This window comes from Epinephelus fuscoguttatus, linkage group LG5, assembly GCF_011397635.1.
Source record: "Epinephelus fuscoguttatus linkage group LG5, E.fuscoguttatus.final_Chr_v1".
Lineage (NCBI taxonomy): Eukaryota > Metazoa > Chordata > Actinopteri > Perciformes > Serranidae > Epinephelus > Epinephelus fuscoguttatus.
The window spans coordinates 788,497-813,044 of record NC_064756.1 but is presented as its reverse complement, the minus strand read 5'-3'; the positions used below and the strand labels follow the sequence as shown (position 1 = coordinate 813,044).

At 42.1% G+C, this 24,548-nt stretch overlaps 1 protein-coding gene across 1 annotated transcript; it reads left to right on the top strand.

Moving 5' to 3' along the window:
- The first annotated feature begins 274 nt into the window (after positions 1 to 274).
- Positions 275 to 22,750, top strand: abcf3 (ATP-binding cassette, sub-family F (GCN20), member 3). Its single transcript, XM_049575570.1, has 21 exons — positions 275 to 428; positions 5,441 to 5,588; positions 8,095 to 8,165; positions 8,388 to 8,443; positions 8,575 to 8,672; positions 8,839 to 8,961; positions 9,125 to 9,391; positions 9,545 to 9,625; positions 10,099 to 10,158; positions 10,459 to 10,515; positions 10,653 to 10,675; positions 11,755 to 11,810; positions 11,902 to 12,102; positions 15,489 to 15,565; positions 16,627 to 16,671; positions 16,754 to 16,886; positions 16,966 to 17,054; positions 18,644 to 18,735; positions 18,841 to 18,973; positions 19,055 to 19,142; positions 22,260 to 22,750. Exons 1-21 carry the CDS (start codon positions 356 to 358, stop codon positions 22,416 to 22,418), a joined length of 2,130 nt encoding a protein of 709 aa, XP_049431527.1. The 5' UTR covers positions 275 to 355; the 3' UTR covers positions 22,419 to 22,750.
- The last annotated feature ends 1,798 nt before the right edge of the window (positions 22,751 to 24,548 follow it).

Genomic DNA, 24,548 nt, shown 5'->3' with positions numbered 1-24,548 from the left:
CATATCCATGTTGCTGTTTGTCACTTCCTGTGCATGAACTGCATCCGTTCATTAAACGAACACAAAACAGTCTCCTTCTGACAGAGGCGATGACGACACAGTGTCTTTTAAGTTTTTAAGATATTTTTTTACGTTGTAACAAGATAAATAAATATATTGTAAAAACGTGAGACCGTCCCGTGTGGTCAGCTGATCCTCATCAGCTTCTTTCCTCTGAATTACGGACTTTTTTTCAGTTCGGCTCGTTTGAAGCGTTTCAATCGCTGACGTCACCACTAAACTTCATTGCCCACAATTCACGGCGCTGTCGCATGTTGACGCATGCGTGCAGCGGCAGGGTCCAGGGCCGGGTATCATGGCGACGTACGTGGACATCCTGAAGAGCGAGTTTCCTGAGATCGACACGGAGGTTTTCGACTATATCACAGGTGAGAGCCCGGGGACAGAGCCGCTGTGTGCCGGGGACAGAGCCGCTGTGTGCCGGGCCGACGGAGCGACATACACCGGCCTTTGATGGGCCTGTTAGCCGGGCAACAGCTGCGCTCTTAGCTGCGGAGCTAATGAGCTAACATGGGTTGGCTAACCGGGCTGACTGCCAGAGAGACACCGGTTAGCACGGCACGGCTCAGTGCGGTTAGCTCGACCTGAAACCGGGTTAGTTTAAGGATTATAGCCCCGTTTGACCGGACTAAAACCCCCAACACTCACCAGAGGGAACCGTGGAGGTGTCAGAGCAAGTACTTCAAGAATATTTAAGGAAGTATTTAAGGTAGTATTATAGGAGAAAATACAGGAATACTTACTACTCCTGTACCTTCTCCTATAACACTGCTGTAATACTATCTTAAATACTTCATTAAATACTCCTGTACTTTCTCCTATAACACTGCTGTAATACTACCTTAAATACTTCTGTACTTTCTCCTATAACACTGCTGTAATACTACCTTAAATACTTCCTTAAATACTCCTGTACTTTCTCCAATAACACTGCTGTAATACTACCTTAAATACTTCCTTAAATACTCCTGTACTTTTTCCTATAACACTGCTGTAATACTACCTTAAATACTTCCTTAAATACTTCTGTACTTTCTCCTATAACACTGCTGTAATACTACCTTAAATACTTCCTTAAATACTCCTGTACTTTCTCCTATAACACTGCTGTAATACTACCTTAAATACTTCCTTAAATACTCCTGTACTTTTTCCTATAACACTGCTGTAATACTACCTTAAATACTCCTGTACTTTCTCCTGTAACACTGCTGTAATACTACCTTAAATACTTCCTTAAATACTCCTGTACTTTCTCCTATAACACTGCTGTAATACTACCTTAAATACTTCCTTAAATACTCCTGTACTTTCTCCTATAACACTGCTGTAATACTACCTTAAATACGTCCTTAAATACTCCTGTACTTTCTCCTGTAATACTGCTGTGATACTACCTTAAATACTTCCTTAAATACTCCTGTACTTTCTCCTATAACACTGCTGTAATACTACCTTAAATACTTCCGTAAATACTCCTGTACTTTCTCCTATAACACTGCTGTAATACTTCCTTAAATACTCCTGTACTTTCTCCTGCAACACTGCTGTAATACTACCTTAAATACTTCCTTAAATACTCCTGTACTTTCTCCTATAACATTGCTGTAATACTACCTTAAATACTCCTGTACTTTCTCCTATAACACTGCTGTAATACTTCTCTAAATACTCCTGTACTTTCTCCTATAATACTGCTGTAATACTACCTTAAATACTTCCTTAAATACTCCTGTACTTTCTCCAATAACACTGCTGTAATACTACCTCAAATACTTCCTTAAATACTCCTGTACTTGCTCCGATAACACTGCTGTAATACTTCCTTAAATACTCCTGTACTTTCTCCTATAATACTGCTGTAGTACTACCTTAAATACTTCTCTAAATACTCCTGTACTTTCTTCTATAATACTGCTGTAATACTACCTTAAATACTTCCTTAAATACTTCTGTGCTTTCTCTTATAACACTGCTGTAGTACTACCTTAAATACTTCCTTACATCCTCCTGTACTTTCTCCTATAATACTGGTGTAGTACTACCTTAAATACTTCCTTAAACACTCCTGTACTTTCTCCTATAATGCTGCTGAAATACTACCTTAAATACTTCCTTAAATACTTCTGTGCTTTCTCCTATAATACTGGTGTAGTACTACCTTAAATACTTCCTTAAACACTCCTGTACTGTCTCCTATAACACTGCTGTAATACTGCCTTAAATACTTAAGTAAATACTTCTGTACTTTCTCCTATAATACTACTTTAAATACTTCCTTAAATGCTCCTGTACTTTCTCCTATAATATTCCTGTAATACTACTTTAAATACTTCCTTAAATACTCCTGTACTTTCTCCTATAACACTGCTGTAATACTACCTTAAATACTTCCTTAAAAACTGTACTTTCTCTGTAGTACTACATAAATACTTCCTTAAATACTCCTGTACTTTCTCTTATAACACTGCTGTAATACTACCTTAAATACTTCCTTAAACACTCCTGTACTTTCTCCTATAATACTACCTTAAATACTCCTGTACTTTCTCCTATAACATTGCTGTAATACTACCTTAAATACTTCCTTAAATACTCCTGTACTTTCTCCTATAATACTGCTGTAGTACTACATAAATACTTCCTTAAATACTCCTGTACTTTCTCTTATAACACTGCTGTAATACTACCTTAAATACTTCCTTAAACACTCCTGTACTTTCTCCTATAATACTACCTTAAATACTCCTGTACTTTCTCCTATAACACTGCTGTAATACTTCCTTAAATACTTCATTAAGTACTCCTGTACTTTCTCCTATAACATTGCTGTAATACTTCCTTAAATACTTCCTTAAATACTCCTGTACTTTCTCCTATAATACTGCTGTAGTACTACATAAATACTTCCTTAAATACTCCTGTACTTTCTCCTATAACACTGCTCTAATACTTCCTTAAATGCAGTACTCCCGTACTACAATTTATGGAAGTATTACAGCAGTGTTACAGGATAAAGTACAGGAGGATTTATGGAAGTATTACAGCAGTGTTATAGGATAAAGTACAGGAGGATTTAATGAAGTATGTAAGGCAGTATTGCAGCAGTATTATAGGATAAAGTACAGGAGTATTTATGAAAGTATTACAGCAGTGTTATAGGATAAAGTACAGGAGTGTTTAAGGAAGTATTACAGCAGTGTTATAGGATAAAGTACAGGAGGATTTATGGAAGTATTACAGCAGTGTTACAGGATAAAGTACAGGAGTATTTAAAGAAGTATTACAGCAGTATTACAGGATAAAGTACAGGAGTATTTATGGAAGTATTACAGTAGTATTATAGGATAAAGTACAGGAGTATTTAAAGAAGTATTACAGCAGTATTATGGGATAAAGTACAGGAGTATTTAAAGAAGTATTACAGCAGTATTACAGGATAAAGTACAGGAGTATTTATGGAAGTGTTACAGCAGTATTATAGGATAAAGTACAGGAGTATTTAAAGAAGTATTACAGCAGTATTATGGGATAAAGTACAGGAGTATTTAAGGAAGTGTTATAGCAGTATTACAGGATAAAGTACAGGAGCATTTATGGAAGTATTACAGTAGTATTATAGGATAAAGTACAGGAGTATTTATGGAAGTATTACAGCAGTATTATAGGATAAAGTACAGGAGTATTTATGGAAGTGTTACAGCAGTATTATAGGATAAAGTACAGGAGTATTTATGGAAGTGTTACAGCAGTATAATAGGATAAAATACAGGAGTATTTAAAGAAGTATTACAGCAGTATTATAGGATAAAGTACAGGAGTACTTATGGAAGTATTACAGCAGTATTATAGGATAAAGTACAGGAGTATTTATGGAAGTATTACAGCAGTATTATAGGATAAAATACAGGAGTATTTAAAGAAGTATTACAGCAGTATTACAGGATAAAGTACAGGAGTATTTATGGAAGTGTTACAGCAGTATTATAGGATAAAATACAGGAGTATTTAAAGAAGTATTACAGCAGTATTATAGGATAAAGTACAGGAGTATTTATGGAAGTATTACAGCAGTATTATAGGATAAAGTACAGGAGTATTTATGGAAGTATTACAGCAGTATTATAGGATAAAATACAGGAGTATTTAAAGAAGTATTACAGCAGTATTATAGGATAAAGTACAGGAGTATTTAAAGAAGTATTACAGCAGTATTATAGGATAAAGTACAGGAGTATTTATGGAAGTATTACAGCAGTATTATAGGATAAAGTACAGGAGTATTTATGGAAGTATTACAGCAGTATTATAGGATAAAGTACAGGAGTATTTATGGAAGTATTACAGCAGTATTATAGGATAAAGTACAGGAGTATTTATGGAAGTATTACAGCAGTATTATAGGATAAAATACAGGAGTATTTAAAGAAGTATTACAGCAGTATTATAGGATAAAGTACAGGAGTATTTAAAGAAGTATTACAGCAGTATTATAGGATAAAGTACAGGAGTATTTAAAGAAGTATTACAGCAGTATTATAGGATAAAGTACAGGAGTATTTAAAGAAGTATTACAGCAGTATTATAGGATAAAGTACAGGAGTATTTATGGAAGTATTACGCAGTATTACAGGAGAAAGTACAGGAGTATTTATGGAAGTATTACGCAGTATTACAGGAGAAAGTACAGGAGTATTTAAGGTAGTATTACAGCAGTATTACAGGAGAAAGTACAGGAGTATTTAAGGATGGATGGAGGTATTAGGGGTGGGCAGCACTATTCAACAATTTTTCGAATAATCGAGGCACGCACACAGAGATCCATTCATCATTAAATGCCCAAACATACTCGAGCGGAACGGGCTCCACGGAAAGCGGACATCCGCAAGCCCTGTGCGCGCAAAGCTCCGCGCACCAGTGCCTGCTCAGCATGTATTTTTCACATCGCGAGGATTTTTCACAGACATTTTTACAGGAAACTACAACGCGGAAGTGCGCTCGACTGAAAGCCCGAATGACTGCGGACATTCCTCGCGGAGTAGTAGTCTCTGCATGTTTCTCCTGTTTGTAGAAGAGCATCAAACTAGCTGGTAGCCCATCTCACACCGCTGTAGCAATCCTATACTGCCCTCGTGTGGTTAGGAGCTGAACTGCATGTCAAATAAAGGGGGGGAAATAAGATGGCGAATTGTAATAGTCGCATTAAAAAATCGATTTTTCAAAAATAAAACGACTATTCCAAATTCGAAAATCGTGACCCCTCCCTAGGAGGTATCATCATCTTTATCATCATTCCATGTGTGTGTCAGTACTCTGTGACATCACAGTGGGCGTGGTTACAGGTGTATGACAGGGCTGGAGCTTCATGTGTGTGTTTCAGGTGTTCTGGACAGCGGCGGAGCAGATTTTGAGGATGGGGAGGAGGTGTACGACGCCATCGGAGGAGTCCTGCAGGAAGTGTCTGCTGACAGTAAAAACGAGGATGACGTCAGAGACATCTGCCTCCAGATGTTCAACACTCTCAAACTGTAAGAGACCGCACAAACTCACGTCTTGTGTTCAGGCTCATTTATAGTTTTGAGTCGGCTCTCTGCAGAGTCGACTCTATGACCTATGCTGTTGTGAGTATTTGCACCTGTGCAACGGTGTGTCCGAGTCGCTCTGCAGCTACACCTGCGAAACACAAGCTGACGGTGGGGTTTCTGTGCCACTGTGTCAAGTCTCATTGATCCAAAAACACTGGTTAAACACAGCTTATTAGCAAAACTCAGCTTCATTATAACTCACACGCTTCATATGTTTTCGCAGCATAATCTTTTTTTCTTATTTCCCAAGATAATAAAATGCAAAAATTATTACTCACTAAAATCAGGACTCGTATTGCCATTGCAACATCTGTTTTGATAATGGCAATGTGTTTATTTGTTTTTATGTGCATCGTGCAGCCATAGTTTTTGGGAATAATTTCGGTTTATGTTGGGTGTAGTATGTTTCTGACAGAAATAATTTGTGTCTTTGCAGGAAATAATAGTCGGCATGTTTTCAATGGGAATAAAAATGTACATATTTTTGTTGGGAATAAGTGTACATGTTTTTGTTGGCAAAAATAGTCTACGTATTTTTGTTGGGAATAAAAGTGTGTGTATTTTTGTTGGGAATAAAAGTTTACATATTTTAGTTGGGAATAAAAGTGTGTGTATTTTCGTTGGGAATAAAAGTGTACATATTTTCATTGGGAATAAAAGTGTGCGTATTCTCGTTGGGAATGAAAGTGTACGTATTTTCTAGGGATGCACTGAAATGAAAATTTGTGGCCGAAGCTGAAGCTGAATAATATTAAACGCTTGGCCGAATACTGAATACCGTTTTTTAGTTTTTCATTAGTTTTTGCAGATGAACCCCCTCCAGATTAGTGTTGTCACAGTACCAAAACTGGGACCCACTGTATGATACCAGTGAAAATATCACGGTTCTGAGTAGTATCATGATACCAAAGGGAAAATGAGGCAGATGTGCCTTTTGTCATTTATAAAAAGATAAATCACTTTTCTATAATACGTCAATGATATTTCGATGGAATAAATTACTTATTGACTTATTCATACTTCAAAAACAGCATCAATAAATGATTAACATAGGGGGGATTGAAATAAAATAAATAAATAAAGTAAAAATCAACCAGCCACCCTCCTCCTCTGACAAGTAAAGAACAGTCCCTAAAGTGCAGTGAGGTTTGTGGACACAAAGAGAGAAATGTGAACGGCTCGTTTCTCCTCTGATACGCCATGGCTCGGCTGTTCAGGTACTTTTGGGCAGTCATGACAACAAGTTATTCACCTGGAGTCGCCGTATTTGACAGGAATACGTATTCCTGTCTGTGTCTGTGACCCCCGTTCAACTCACAACCGGCGGGATACGCCGTTTCGTTTCTGCTGCTGGTTGAAATCTGTACTCGCACAGCGTGCTGAATGATTTATTTTGCTCACACAAAACTATTTTTAGTTGCAAATGCGAGTGCAGTGACGAATGGAGTAAAATATCGCCACACTGCCGACGTTTTACTCCGTCTGTCACCGCACACTGTTTGATTGTGTTATCAAAACACACCGCTATTATTCGGCCTTGCTTTTCACTTATTCCACTGAATACCGAATGTGTGGGGTTTTTTGCAATATTCGGCCAAATATGAAAATACTAGGGATGCACCGAATATTCGGTGCGTCCCTAGTATTTTTGGGAAAAATAGTCTACATGTTTTCGTTGGGAATAAAAGTGTACGTATTTTCATTGGGAATACAAGTTTTCGTATTTTCGTTGGGAATAAGTGTATGTGTTTTCGTTGGGAATAAGTGTATGTGTTTTCGTTAGGAATAATTGTGTAAGTGTCTTTTCGTTGGAAAAAAAAGTTTACGTGTTTTCATCGGCAATGGATGTGGATGTATTTTCATTGGGAATAATAGTCTACATGTTTTTGTTGGGAATAAAAGTGTACGTGTTTTCATTGGGAATAGTAGCGTACCCGTAGCGTACATGTAGTACACACGTAGCGTACCTGTAGCATACCGCTAGCGTACCCCTAGCGTACCTGTTTTCATCAGAAATAACACATTTGCATCCACAATAATACCTTTTTCTTTTTAAATAATGTGTGATATATTTGGGAATAACTAGTGTTTGTGTCAGTAACAAAATATGTTTCCATCACACACATGATATGAGGAGTCACATGTTTGAATGAGGAGTTACATGTTTGTATGAGGAGTCACGTGTGTATGAGGAGTTACATGTTTGTATGAGGAGTCACATGAGTATGAGGAGTAACTTGATGAGTAACATGAGGAAGAACATGAGCAGATACATGAGGAGTAACATGAGGAAGAACATGAGCAGATACATGAGGAGTAACATGAGCAGTTACATGAGGAGTAACATGAGCAGATACATGAGGAGTAACATGAGCAGTTACATGAGGAGTAACATGAGCAGATACATGAGGAGTAACATGAGGAGTAACATATGTCCTGTGCTCCTCAGGAACCATCATGGCCCTCAGAAGCAGCTGCTGTTGGACGCTCCTGTTCAGATCTCTCAGATCTCTGCAGACGGTAAGAAACTCCTCAATGCGACTTTATTCATTTCATTTACAGCAGAAGACACACCTCTGTCCCTCTGTCCCTCTGTCCCCTGTCCCCCTGTCCTCTGTCCCTCACAGCTGCTCAGGAAAATAAACAATCTCAGCCTTGACAATAATGAACTATATTTTTATTTAAACACACATTAAAGTATTTTAACAGTGTGTGATGTCAACATGTGTCACCTTCCCTCAGTTTGTGCCACAGAGGACATTCAGGGTATCTGGATGATGAAACGTGGACAGAACACAGTGAGTCTCTTATAATGACTTTGCACTAAAATAATACTCTAATTTTTTACACATTTAAATATTTTAATATTTTTTTGGATTCACGGTTAATGACAGCTGATCTTTGATGATAACTTCCTGTCTCTCTCCAGACAGTGGACGCTAAGAAACTGGAGAAGGCCGAGGCGAAGCTGAAAGCTAAACATGACCGCAGAAACGAGAAGGACTCTCAGAAGCCCTCCACTCCACTGTCAGTACACACCTGTCCTCACCTGTCCTCACCTGTCCTCTCTGTCCTCACCTGTCCTCACTTGAACATCTTTTATCTCACCCAGCTTCACCTTTCCTCTCTGTCCTCACTTGTCCTCACCTGTGCTCACCTAGCTTCACCTGTCCACCTGTGTTGTCTGTCACAGAGTCCTAGAGGAGGCGTCAGCCAGTCAGGCCAGCAACAAGAAGGACAACCGAGTGGACCAATCAGGAAAGAACCGCAGCTATGACATTCGCATCGAGAACTTTGATGTTTCTTTTGGAGAAAGGTGGGATAGTATTACTGATCAATGATCAGTTGATCAGTAATAATATAATGGTAGGGGAGACACTGACGTTGGTATACGATGAATGTATTTTAGTTTTGAGAAATGTACTTCAGATTTTTAAGGATATATTTCAGTTTCTTGATGAATATATTTCTGTCTCCAGATGTTTGCTGCAGGGGGCAGAGCTGTCTCTGGCAACAGGCCGGCGGTACGGTCTGATTGGTCGGAATGGTTTGGGAAAGACGACACTGTTGAAGATGTTGGCCAGTCGAAACCTCCGCGTCCCGGCTCACATCTCCATCCTCCACGTGGAGCAGGAAGTTGAGGGAGATGACACAGCTGCGCTGCAGAGTGTCCTGCAGAGTGACACGCTGAGGGAAGAGCTTCTGACTGAGGAGAGGACGCTCAACGCTCGTATCGCCAGCGGGACGTAAGATGTTCATCACGGTCGTTTACCATTCACGTTTGAACTTTGGTCGACACGTTTAAAGTATCAGGTACCCTTACCTTAAACGTGTCGACCTCGCATTAACCCAAACCTTTTTTCTTTTTTTGTTTTTTTGTTTTGTGTTTTTTGTTCCAGTGCTGACGGGATGGAGAGCGTCAGACTGTCAGAGATCTACGGCAAGCTGGAGGAGATTGAGGCCGACAAAGCCCCAGCACGGTAACTATGGAAACCACATAGCATCACTGATAACGTCTGTATCTCTACAGTGAGAAACTACAACTGCACGACACACTTGGCAGTGTCACACCGTCTGCGCTGATTCAGTGCGTGGTGCATTGGTAAATTCAGTCTGACGCTCTACACTAAAATGAGAGCCCTGTTGGTGGAAGAAACGCAGCGTTATATTTCTACATGAATGAACCAACGGTTAAGTTAATCACACATTCACTCCGCTCGGCGCTCTGCTGCTCCAGAGTGTGCTCTGCCACTCTGAGAGTTTTGTTGTCAGTTTGTCGTTGTGCCAGTAAAGTACCTCATTACTGTGACTGCTGGGTACAGTCAGTGGGGAGCTCCACCCGGCTCACAGATGCCACCTGGTGGTTGTTGGTGCACACAGCGACTCCAGCCTGTTAGAATCAAAGTGTTTTGCCAAAGGTTTGAACTGACTGACATCTGTCTCATCCAATCAGAGCCTCCGTCATCCTGGCTGGTCTCGGATTCTCTCCCAAAATGCAACAGCAGGCAACCAAGTGAGTCCTCCACACACACACACACACACACACACACACACACACACACACGCACACATGCACACACTTCGGAGGATACTTCAGTGACTTCCAGATTTACTACTGACAAACACCAACCGTTCAGTGATTCATGTTGAGACACCCTGCATTTTGTAGAGTCCCCACAGTGTGGAGAGTCCCCACAGTGTGGAGAGTCCCCACAGTGTATACACACACTAACGTCCCCACAACATGCTCAACACAGTCCTCCCACTGTTACACTGCGTGTTGGTTTTTGATAACATGAGACTGTGTGTGCAGGGAGTTCTCAGGAGGATGGAGGATGAGGTTGGCGTTGGCCAGAGCTCTGTTTGCTCGGTGAGTTTCTGTTTACATCCAAACAACTTCTTCGTCTCCTTCTCCTTCTTCTTCTTCCTCAGTCAGTCTTGTTGGTTTGTGTCTGTGATTGACAGCTTGTCATCTAACTGTGTATTTATTTGGTTTGTTTTCATCAGGCCGGATCTGCTGCTGCTGGACGGTGAGTTACGTTCTTCTCTTAACAAAGTAGGAAGTACAGTTAGTGGAAGGACAAACAGATTTACCTTGTAGCAATATTGGTGGTAGTAGTAGTAGTAACGGTAGTAGTAGTAGCAGTAGCATTAGTAGTAACATAAGCATTAGTTCAAATAAACACAAGAAGTTTGTGCTCTAGAGAAAGGATCAGCACTCAGTGAATAACCTCCTAAGCCCTATGATAAGCTAATATGGCAAGGCTTAACTATACAGACCAGTGAGCAGTGATAACTAACATGTCTTTGGGGTCATCGCGTGGGAACCTCCTTTCACCAGTGTTTCGTCTAGTTGGTCCCACGACACCTCCAGGAGGCTAGACAGTGATCTCTGGCGTCCCTTATAAAAAAGCAAAGGCAATGTGATGAAGGGTGTCGTTGCGGCTCCATCACTGGATCTCTGTGTAAAAAGACTAATGAGACAACAGCAGAGGACAGAAGTAGTAGCAGTAGCAGGAGTAATAGTAGTAGGAGCAATAGTAGGAGCAGTAGTAGTAGTAGGAGGAGCAGTAGTAGTAGTAGGAGCAGGAGCAGTAATATGAGCAATAGTAGTAGGAGCAGGAGCAGTAGTAGTAGGAGCAGGAGCAGTAGCAGGAGCAGTAATATGAGCAGTAGTAGTAGGAGCAGGAGCAGTAGTAGTAGGAGCAGGAGCAGTAGTAGTAGGAGCAGTAGGAGCAGAGACAGCAGTAGTAGAGGATAGCAGCAGGAGTAGACAGGACAGCAGCAGTAGGACATGACAGCAGCAGAGTAGTAGTATGACAGCAGTAGCAGGATATGACAGCAGTAGCAGGATATGACAGCAGCAGAGGACAGCAGAGCAGTAGTAGGACAGCAGCAGCAGGACAGTGACAGTAGTAGGGAGCAGTAGGACAGTAGCAGAGAGCATGACAGCAGTAGCAGGACATGACAGCAGCAGGAGCAGTAATATGAGCAGTAGTAGTAGGAGCAGTAGTAAGAGCAGGAGCAGTAGTAGCAGGAGCAGTAGGAGCAGTAGTAGGAGCAGTAGTAGGAGCAGTAGTAGTATTCTGATGTACTGTGTGTGTTTCAGAGCCGACCAACATGTTGGATGTCAGAGCCATTCTGTGGTTGGAGAACTACCTGCAGGTCTGAACTGTCACTCACTTTGACGTTAGCATTCCTTATTGTAAACAATGACAACAGTTAGCCACGAGCTAACAAATACCTCCTTCCACAGACGTGGCAGTCGACCATCTTGGTCGTCTCTCACGACAGGAACTTCCTGAACGCCGTGGTAACGGACATCATCCACCTGCACTCCCAGAGGCTGGACAGTTACCGTGGCGACTATGAAAACTTTATTAAAACCAAAGAAGACAGACTGAAGAACCAGCAGAGAGAGTACGAGGCCCAGCTGCAGTACAGACAACATATACAGGTACTACTGCTGCAGTACAGACAACATATACAGGTACTACTGCTGCAGTACAGACAACATATACAGGTACTACTGCTGCAGTACAACATATACAGGCACTACTGCTGCAGTACAGACAACACATACAGGTACTACTGCTGCAGTACAACATATACAGGTACTACTGCTGCAGTACAACATATACAGGCACTACTGCTGCAGTACAGACAACATATACAGGTACTACTGCTGCAGTACAACATATACAGGCACTACTGCTGCAGTACAGACAACATATACAGGTACTACTGCTGCAGTACAGACAACATATACAGGTACTACTGCTGCAGTACAGACAACATATACAGGTACTACTGCTGCAGTACAGACAACATATACAGGTACTACTGCTGCAGTACATATATACAGGTACTACTGCTTCATTACAACATATACCGGCACTACTGTTTCAGTAAATACAAACTATACATTTACTACTGCTGCAGTACAACATATACAGGTACTACTGCTGCAGTACAGACAACATATACAGGTACTACTGCTGCAGTACAGACAACATATACAGGTACTACTGCTGCAGTACAACATATACAGGTACTACTGCTGCAGTACAGACAACATATACAGGTACTACTGCTGCAGTACAACATATACAGGTACTACTGCTGCAGTACAGACAACATATACAGGTACTACTGCTGCAGTACAACATATACAGGTACTACTGCTGCAGTACAGACAACATATACAGGTACTACTGCTGCAGTACAACATATACAGGTACTACTGCTATAGTACAGACAACATATACAGGTACTGCTGCTGCAGTACAGACAACATATACAGGTACTACTGCTGCAGTACAACATATACAGGTACTACTGCTGCAGTACAACATATACAGGCACTACTGCTGCAGTACAGACAACATATACAGGTACTACTGCTGCAGTACAGACAACATATACAGGTACTACTGCTGCAGTACAACATATACAGGTACTACTGCTGCAGTACAGACAACATATACAGGTACTACTGCTGCAGTACAGACAACATATACAGGTACTACTGCTGCAGTACAGACAACATATACAGGCACTACTGCTGCAGTACAACATATACAGGTACTACTGCTGCAGTACAACATATACAGGCACTACTGCTGCAGTACAGACAACATATATAGGTACTACTGCTGCAGTACAACATATACAGGTACTACTGCTGCAGTACAGACAACATATACAGGTACTACTGCTGCAGTACAACATATACAGGCACTACTGCTGCAGTACAGACAACATATACAGGTACTACTGCTGCAGTACAACATATACAGGCACTACTGCTGCAGTACAGACAACATATACAGGTACTGCTGCTGCAGTACAACATATACAGGTACTACTGCTGCAGTACAACATATACAGGCACTACTGCTGCAGTACAGACAACATATACAGGTACTACTGCTGCAGTACAGACAACATATACAAGTACTACTGCTGCAGTACAGACAACATATACAGGTACTACTGCTGCAGTACAACATATACAGGTACTACTGCTATAGTACGGACAACATATACAGGTACTACTGCTGCAGTACAGACAACATATACAGGTACTACTGCTGCAGTGCAGACAACATATACAGGTACTGCTGCTGCAGTACAACATATACAGGTACTACTGCTGCAGTACAGACAACATATACAGGTACTGCTGCTGCAGTGCAGACAACATATACAGGTACTACTGCTGCAGTACAGACAACATATACAGGTACTACTGCTGCAGTACAGACAACATATACAGGTACTACTGCTGCAGTACAACATATACAGGTACTACTGCTATAGTACAGACAACATATACAGGTACTACTGCTGCAGTACAACATATACAGGTACTACTGCTGCAGTACAGACAACATATACAGGTACTACTGCTGCAGTACAACATATACAGGTACTACTGCTATAGTACAGACAACATATACAGGTACTGCTGCTGCAGTACAGACAACATATACAGGTACTACTGCTGCAGTGCAGACAACATATACAGGTACTGCTGCTGCAGTACAGACAACATATACAGGTACTGCTGCTGCAGTGCAGACAACATATACAGGTACTACTGCTGCAGTACAGACAACATATACAGGTACTACTGCTGCAGTACAGACAACATATACAGGTACTACTGCTGCAGTACAGACAACATATACAGGTACTACTGCTGCAGTGCAGACAACATATACAGGTACTACTGCTGCAGTACAGACAACATATACAGGTACTACTGCTGCAGTACAACATATACAGGTACTACTGCTATAGTACAGACAACATATACAGGTACTACTGCTGCAGTACAACATATACAGGTACTACTGCTGCAGTACAGACAACATATACAGGTACTACTGCTGCAGTACAACATATACAGGTACTACTGCTGCAGTACAGACAACATATACAGGTACTGCTACTGCAGTACAACATATACAGGTACTACTGCTGCAGTACAGACAACATATACAAGTACTACTGCTGCAGTACAGACAACATATACAGGTACTACTGCTGCAGTACAGACAACATATACAGGTACTACTGCTGCAGTACAGACAACATATACAGGTACTACTGCTGCAGTACAACATATACAGGCACTACTGCTGCAGTACAGACAACATATACAGGTACTACTGCTGCAGTACAACATATACAGGCACTACTGCTGCAGTACAGACAACATATACAGGTACTACTGCTGCAGTACAGACAACATATACAGGTACTACTGCTGCAGTACAACATATACAGGTACTACTGCTATAGTATAGACAACATATACAGGCACTACTGCTGCAGTACAGACAACATATACAGGTACTACTGCTGCAGTACAACATATACAGGTACTACTGCTGCAGTACAGACAACATATACAAGTACTACTGCTGCAGTACAGACAACATATACAGGCACTACTGCTGCAGTACAACATATACAGGTACTACTGCTGCAGTACAGACAACATATACAAGTACTACTGCTGCAGTACAGACTGCCTGTCTGTAGAACTGCGAGGCTTCCTCTGATTGGTGATTCTGTTATTGGTACACATGAAATGAAAATAAAACAGTGACATCACTGTTCAGAGTTTTGGCGATTTTGTCCGAGTCCTACATACAGTGGATGAAGGTCACATGATGTGGCTGTTTTCCCAGAATGCATTTTGTCACTGACATTGATGTATGATTGTGTTTCAGGTGTTTATGAGTCCTACATACAGTGGATGAAGGTCACATGATGTGGCTGTTTTCCCAGAATGCATCTTGTCACTGACATTGATGTATGATTGTGTTTCAGGTGTTTATTGACAGATTTCGTTACAACGCTAACAGAGCAGCTCAGGTCCAGAGCAAACTCAAACTGCTGGAGAGGCTGTGAGTATTAATACACCTTAGATACACCTTAGGTACCACCCTTAGGCACCACCCTTAGGTACCACCCTTAGGTATCACCCTTAGGCACCACCCTTAGGTACCACCCTTAGATACCACCCTTAGGTATCACCCTTAGATACCACCCTTAGATACCACCCTTAGGTATCACCCTTAGGCACCACCCTTAGGTACCACCCTTAGATACCACCTTTAGGTATCACCCTTAGGTACCACCCTTAGGCACCACCCTTAGGCACCACCCTTAGGCACCACCCTTAGGTACCACCCTTAGATACCACCCTTAGGTACCACCCTTAGATACCACCCTTAGGCACCACCCTTAGGTACCACCCTTAGATACCACCCTTAGATACCACCCTTAGGTATCACCCTTAGGCACCACCCTTAGGTACCACCCTTAGATACCACCTTTAGGTATCACCCTTAGGTACCACCCTTAGGCACCACCCTTAGGTATCACCCTTAGGTACCACCCTTAGGTACCACCCTTAGATACCACCCTTAGGTATCACCCTTAGGTACCACCCTTAGGTACCACCCTTAGATACCACCCTTAGGTATCACCCTTAGGCACCACCCTTAGGTACCACCCTTAGGCACCACCCTTAGGTACCACCCTTAGATACCACCCTTAGGTACCACCCTTAGGTACCACCCTTAGGTATCACCCTTAGGTACCACCCTTAGGCACCACCCTTAGGTACCACCCTTAGATACCACCCTTAGGTATCACCCTTAGGCACCACCCTTAGGTATCACCCTTAGGTACCACCCTTAGGTACCACCCTTAGATACCACCCTTAGGTATCACCCTTAGGTATCACCCTTAGGTACCACCCTTAGATACCACCCTTAGGTACCACCCTTAGATACCACCCTTAGGTATCACCCTTAGGTACCACCCTTAGGTACCACCCTTAGATACCACCCTTAGGTACCACCCTTAGATACCACCCTTAGGTATCACCCTTAGGCACCACCCACATGTAACACTCAGGTGTCTCTGGTACAGTGACTCATGCTGTTGTTTCTTCCTGCAGACCTGAGCTGAAGCCCCTTGAAAAAGAAAGTGAGGTTACTTTAAGGTGAGGAGACAAACCGGTGGTGCCTGATTCAGATGCAGGTGTTGATTGATTGATTGATTGATTGATGTGTTTTTTTCCACAGGTTTCCAGATAACTTTGAGAAGTTGTCTCCTCCCATCCTGCAGTTAGATGAAGTCGAGTTTTATTACTCCGCAGACCAGCCTCTCTTTTCTGGACTCAACCTGTCCGCTGACCTTGAGTCTCGCATCTGCATCGTACGTGTCATCAGTAATCAGTCATCAATAATCCAGAATCAGGGATGTATCGGTTGTGACGTGTTGTGTTTCCTATCAGGTCGGTGAAAATGGTGCCGGTAAAACGACCATCCTCAAACTGCTGATGGGCGAATTAACGCCGGTTGGCGGGGTCAGACAGGCTCACAGGTGAGACACCCAGTGGACCAATCACGGCAGAGAACTTTCCTGAGTGTGTTTACCTGTTCATACAGACTGTTTAACTGTTTATGGGAAGTTTACAGACTGTTTATAGGGAACCATTAACAATTTGTTAAGGGAGCTGTTTTCTCTGTTTGTGGGTACTGTTCAGAAAACTTTTTACTATTTTCAGGGAACTGTTAACTCTTTGTTTAAAGGTTCCGTGTAGGGAGCCATTTACTCTGTTAAGAGAGGGTAAGGGAACTGTTTGCAGGCTGTTTTTAGGGAACTCAGGGTTTTCCCTGCCTATCTAAGACAAAGGCGGTCCGCTGCCTTGGTTTCAAGCGTGTGTTTGCACGGGGCGCATTCAGATGTAGTGTCTTTTGCGCGCACCAACCCATTACTTTCAATGTAGACACACGCCATGCGCTCTCACAACCCAAAGCGACGCCGTAGCAGCGCACATTCGGTGCGATACACTTATTTCATCTGGCGCACAGCTCCACGGACCGGCTTCTCCCTCTGGTCTTGTGTCAGATCCCGGTTCCCCCTCGGACTGTGTCTCTCCCACTGTTTCCCACGGAGCTCTGCCCCGTTTGAAAGGTGAAGGAAGCCTGTGTGTGGAAAGACGTCACCTCCGAGATGTAGAACGTGTATTATAGAAGAGAAACACATTTCAGGACCGCAGACTTGTATCATCAGAACAGACATTTCTTGTGATTTTCAGCCTCCTTTCATATTTAACAGAGGGGGGACAATACCTGACAGTAATATTCTCAGCTGTCAGGATGTGCCTGCTGTAAAAGTTAAATATAATCATAGGAGGCTGAAAATCACAGGACATGTCTGTTCTGATTATACAAGTCAGCAGTGTAAAGCTCAAGCATGTGGGGGCCTCCTTTTATACTTAATAGAGGGGGGACCGTATCTAAAGGTACAGCTGTCAAGATGCCCCCCCCCACAAGCCTTTGCCTCCTTGGTCTCAAACAAACCCAGGGAAAACCCTGGAACTCTTTATAGGGAATTGTTTGTGGACTGTTTTTAGGAAACTGTCGATTGTTTTTAGGGAACTGTTTGCAGAATGTTATTAGGGAACTGTTTTTCGGACTGTTTTTAGGGAATTGTCTGTTGACTTTTTTACGGAATTGTTTGTGGGCTGTTTTAGGGAATTGTTTGTTGACTAATTTAGGGGAACTGTTTGTAGGGAATTGATTGTTAACTGTTTTTAGGGAACTGTTTGTGGACTGTTTTTAGGGAATTGTCTGTTGACTGTTTTTAGGGAACTCTTTGCAGAATGTTTTTAGGGAACTGTTTGTGGACTGTTTAAGGGAAGTGTTTGTGGGCTGTTTTTAGGGAAGTGTTTGTAGAGAGTTGTTTGTGGACTGTTGTTAGGGAAGTGTTTGTGGAGAGTTGTTTGTGGACTGTTGTTAGGGAAGTGTTTGTGGAGAGTTGTTTGTGGGCTGTTTTTAGGGAAGTGTTTGTAGAGAGTTGTTTGTGGACTGTTGTTAGGGAAGTGTTTGTGGACTGTTTTTAGGGAAGTGTTTGTTGACTGATTTTAGGGAACTGTTTGCAGACTGAAGTTTATCTTTACTCATCAGGAACCTGAAGATCGGTTACTTCAGTCAGCATCATGTGGACCAGCTGGACCTGAACGTCTGCTCCGTAGAGCTGCTGCTCAACCGCTTCCCTGGTAAATGTAGCAACCACAACATCAATGACATCACACTGTGGCTGCGTCACAGCCTGTGACTCTGCTCTTCGGTCCCTCTGATTGGCCTGTGTCTGTGTGCCGCAGGTCGGACGGAGGAGGAGTACCGCCACCAGCTGGGAGGTTACGGAATCACCGGAGAGCTTGCCACGAGGCCGGTGGCCAGTCTGTCTGGAGGGCAGAAAAGCCGAGTGGCCTTCGCACAGATGACCATGCCATGGTAGTAGAAAGCTCAGGGTCCAGCTGTTACAGATGATGATGATGGTGATGATGATGATGATGTTGTCTCTCTTACCGTCAGTCCAAACTTCTACATCCTGGACGAGCCGACGAACCACCTGGACATGGAGACCATCGAGGCTCTGGCTAAAGCTCTCAACAAGTTCAGAGTGAGTCGGTGACATCATCAGATGTCTGACTGGTCAGAAGGCTCAGGGTCACACCTGACAGGGTAGACGTTCCCTCATTGGTTTTATATACATATATATATATATATATATATATATATATATATATATGTATATACAAATTATGATGTCATACCTGATTTCAAAAGTTAATTTAGTGATTGAATCAAATGTTTGTTTTCATGCCTTTGCGCCGACATCAGTCGTGACCAGAGGTGTCCGTCTGTCCGTTGCTTTCATGTGAACATATCTCAATGTATCATGCTGGGAATTTCTTTAAATTTGGCACAAACATCCAATGAACGTCCAGGATGAAATGATTCGATTTTGGTGGTGAAAGGTCAGGGTCACTATGACCTTGTGTCCATTTCATTCTTGTAAACACAGTATGTCAAGAATTGTTAGAGTGAATTTCTTTTAATTTGGCACAAACATCCACTTGGACGTTGACTCAACAATGAACTGATTAGATTCTGGTAGTCAAAGGTTAAGGTCAGTGTGACCTTGCATCAGTCTCATCCTTATTAATGCGAGGGAATTTTTTCAAATTTAGCACAAACATCCTTTGGAATCAGGGATGAGCTGATTAAATTCTGGTGGTCAAGGATAAAAGCTCAAGGTCACTGTGACCTTGCATCCATCTCATTCTTGTGAATGCAGTATCTCCAGCAGCTTGAAGGAATTTCATTAACTTTGACACAAACATCCACTTGGATGCAGGATGCACTGATTAGATTTTAGTGGTCAAGGCAAGGCAATTTTATTTATATAGCACCATTCATACACAAGGCAATTCAGTGTGCTTTACAAGAGAAATACGTTAAGATAAAACATTAAAGGAACAATAGATCATTAAAAACAAAAGCTAAAAGCAAGAAAAACAGGGCAGAAAATGCATTTAAAAGCAAACATAAAGCAACAGCAGACAAATATAAAAACAATAGCTACAGATTATCCTAACAATAAGTTACATATCTAGTTCACTGGTAAGCTGCAGTAAATAGTAATGTTTTAAGCCCTGATTTAAATGAGCTGACAGTTTCAGCCGACCTCAGATATTCTGGAAGTTTGTTCCACAGGCGGGGAGCATAGAAACTAAAGGCTGCTTCACCTTGTTTGGTTTTGATCCTGGGAACACTGAGTAAACCTGTTCCAGATGATCTGAGGGGTCTGGATGCTTCATAACGTACAAGTATATCAGAGATGTATTTAGGCCGAGACCATTTAGTGCTTTATAGACAAGTAACAAGATTTTAAAGTCTATCCTTTGACACACAGGAAGCCAGTGCAGTGATTTAAGCACTGGTGTGATGTGCTCCACTCTCTTGGTGTTGGTGGAGGACTCTGGCAGCAGCGTTCTGGACGAGCTGCAGTTGTCTGATTGATTTTTTACTCAGGCCTGTGAAGACACGTTACAATAGTCCAGCCTGCTGAAAATGAAAGCATGAACAAGTTTTTCTGTATCTTGTTTAGACAGAAATTCTTTTATTCTTGCTATGTTTTTAAGGTGGTAGTAGGCTGATTTAGTCATTGTCTTAATGTGACTATTGAAATTTAGGTCTGAGTCCAGAACTACACCAAGATTTCTGGCTTGATTTGTAGGTTTTAGTGTCATGGCGTCAAGGTGAGCACTGACTATTGATCTTTGTTCTTTGGGGCCAAAAACATCTCAGTTTTTTCTGTGTTTAGTTGTAGAAAATTCTGGCACATCCACGTATTGATTTCGTCAATGCACTTATTTAGTAGATATAGGGGACTGTAGTCATCTGGTGACACTGTTATGTAGAGTTGTGTGTCATCTGCATAAGTATGGTAGGAGATGTTATGATATTCCATAATCTGAGCAAGAGGGAGCAGATAGATGTTGCCAAAGGTCACGGTCACTGTGATCTTGCATCAATCTCATTCTGTCGGACTAAATATCTCAAGAATAGCTTAACTGAATTTCTTCTGAATAGATTTTGGTGGTCAAAGGTCACTGTGACTTTGTCTGCATTTGGGAGGGGGGGCAGTCAGTCCAGAGGGGACTTGGGTTGGGAACCGGAGGGTCACCTGTTCAAGTCCCCGTCCAGACCAGCGTGGCCTGGTGGCTGGAGAGGTGCCAGTTCACCTCCTGGGCACTGCCAAGGTGTCCCTGAGCAAGGCACCGCACCCCCTCGCTCAGGACACCTGACCAAGGCAGCCCCCTCACTCTGACATCTCTCCACTTTGTGCATGTATAGGTCCTGTTTGTGCACGTGTGTGTTTGGGCCTGTGTGTTAATGACAACAAGAGTGAAAAAATTGAATTTCCCCTCAGGGGGATTAATAAAGTAAATAAAATTTTACAATAATAACAATAAATTAAAATTCTTGTGAATGCAGTAGCTCAAGAACAGCTTGAGGGAATTATATCAAATTTGGCACAAGCCTCCACTTGGAGTCAGGGATAAACTGATTCGATTTTGGTGGTCAAAGGTCAAGGTCACTGTTACCTTGCATCTGTCGTATCCTTATTAATGCAATTTCTCGTGAACACCTGAACGAAGTTTTTGTTTAAAATTTAGCACAAAGGTCCACTGGGAATCAGGGGTGAACTGATTGGATTTTGGTGGTCAAGTGTCAGAAGTCAAGGTCACAGTGACCTTGCATCCATCTCATTCTTTTGAACTCTATATGTCATAGCAGTTTGAGGGAATTTTCTTTAAATTTGACACAAACGTCCACTTGGACTGAGGAATAAACTGATTAGAATTTTGTAGTCAAAGGTCACTGTGACCTCACAAAACATGTTTTTGTCCATAACCGAGGAATTCATATACTGATTATGGCAAAACATGACACAAATGTCTAATAGGTTAAAATAATGAAGGTCAGCAGGTCAAAGGTCAGCTTGACTGTGACATCATCATGTTTTAACGTTATATTTAGTCAGATACTGCAGTGGTGACTCTGAACTTGAAACTGATTGGTCAGATCTTCTGTTTCATGGAAATAGTAACTTGACCAGAGGGCGGAGTTATATGATTGCAAGGTTTAAAACACTTCATGAGGTTCTGTTTGACGGCCTTCAGGTGTGTCTCAGGTGTGTTTCCTCATTGTGTGATGTTATGTGTTTCAGGGCGGGGTCATGCTGGTGTCCCACGACGAGCGTCTGATCCGGTTGGTGTGTAAGGAGCTGTGGGTGTGTGAAACCGGGAAAGTCAGACGCATCGACGGCGGTTTTGACGAGTACCGAGACATCCTGCAGGAGCAGTTCAGGAAGGAGGGGTACCTGTGAGGCTCCGCCCACTGACACAAATCCCACCCCCCTCTCTTTAACATCATCCTGTCATTACAGCCAATCAGTGGATCGGAGCAGACCGGAGGACGTTTTCCTCTCTGAACTGTCTCACCTGCTGCTGCGAGCTGATTGGTCATATCTGTTCACCTGTTGAAGTCACAGTGAACTCTGACGGAGGAGGCGGAGCCATCACCAATCATTTGGAGTTTATTTAAAAGTTAACGTCACGTTGAACCTGAATTTTGTTTTGTATCAACTCTTTTATCAGTTTGAAAGGACGCTTACATTCAGAGACACTCCCCAAATAAAGGCATCAGATCATGTGTTCACTCTGTCTTCTTCTACTGTCCTTTAACACGTTCATCAGAGTCTGGTCACGCCACCGACGTGGACGCCATGCCGAGGACCAACTGGTAAAAGTGCATCAAATTTTATGAACTGTTGATGTAATTTTAATAAAGTTAAACTGACAGATAAACAAAGAGCAGTAAAAAGTATTTCCCTCTGAGTTTTAGCACGAAGTACAGATGTGTCTGTAGTACTGGAGTACTGCACTGGAGTACTGAAGGTCAGTCTATGTCTCCACACTGGCGATAGCTGTGACCAGAGGCATTATGTTTTCTGATGACCCACCTATTGTTGTGAGTGCGATATCTTGAGGTAACTTTTGGCTCAAACGTCCACTTGGACTCAGAAATTAACTGATTAAAATTTGGTGTTCAAAGGTTAAGGTCACTTTGACCCTCGTAGCATCCCATTCTCGTGAACATGATATCTCAAGAACGCCTTGATCTAATTTCTTCAAATTTGGCACAAACTTCCACTTGGACTCAACAATGATCTGGTAAGATTTTTGTGGTCAAAGGTCAAGGTCACTGTTACCTTGCATCCCTCTCCTTCTCATAAGTGTGATACCTCACATTTTCACCTTTGGCACAAACATCGGCTTAGACTGAATGATGAACTGAGTAGATTTTTGTGGTCAAAGGTTAAAGGTCACTGTGACCCCACTTGTCTCATTCTTGTGAACACAACATCTCAAGAACACATTGAGCTATTTTTCAAAATATTTGGCACTAACATCCACATGGACTCAAAAATAAACAAATTAGATTTTGGAAGTCAAAAGCCAAGGTTACTGTGTCCGTGCATCCCCCTCACTCTTGTTAATGCAATACCTCAAAAACACCTGAATTTGTTTTTTTAAAATACCACTTGGAATCAGGGATAAACTGCTTTTTAATTTTGGTGGTCCAAGGTCAACTGTGACGTAGCATTCGTTCCTCGTTTAAGTGTTACCTCAAAAACGCCTTTAAGGGGTGTCCTTACAATTTGGCTATGATGATGAACTAAATACATCTCAGTGGCTAAAGGTCACCGTGATTCCGTCTGTCTCTTTCTAGTGAAAAAGCCTGTAGGGAGCTACCCCAAACTTGGCACAAACGTCTGCTTGGACTGAATGATGAACTGATTAGATTTTGGTGGTGCAAGGTCAAGGTCACTGTGGGCTGGTGTCCATGTCAATCTTGTGAATGTGATATCTGATGAACACTGTGGAAATTTCTTTAAATTTGGCACAAATGTCCATACTCAGGATTGAACAGTTAAGAATTTGGTGGTAAAAGGTCAAGGTAAATTTTAGATATTACTTTATTAATTATTCCTGCCACTGCTGGTGTGTTCAGGGACGCTCTGAGATCTGAGCTGCAGCAGCTAATTGTCAGAGGAAGTAAAGAGAAGAAGTCACACGGCCAATAAATTGTATTAAAACTTTATTGACACCTCGTCAGACGTGATGTCAGAAACACACTGAGTTTGTAACAGAAGCTCGGAGGATTTTAATTTACTGCAAAGACCAGGAGGGTTAACAGACTGTGACTTAATGTCATCAAATAACCCCCAGAATACATCCCATAATAATATGAATTTTTGAGAACAAACGACCACCTTCAACACAAACGTCTCGAACAGTGAGACGTGTTAAATTCTGGCTGTGAGGGTCACATGGTTTCCGCAGATCACATGACTCCTTCGGGGGAGCTCACAAACCAGGTCCTGGTCCAGTGGGATGCTGGTTGAAGCAGTGGTGCGTTATTGTGACAGTCTGACACTGCATGCACGGCATTC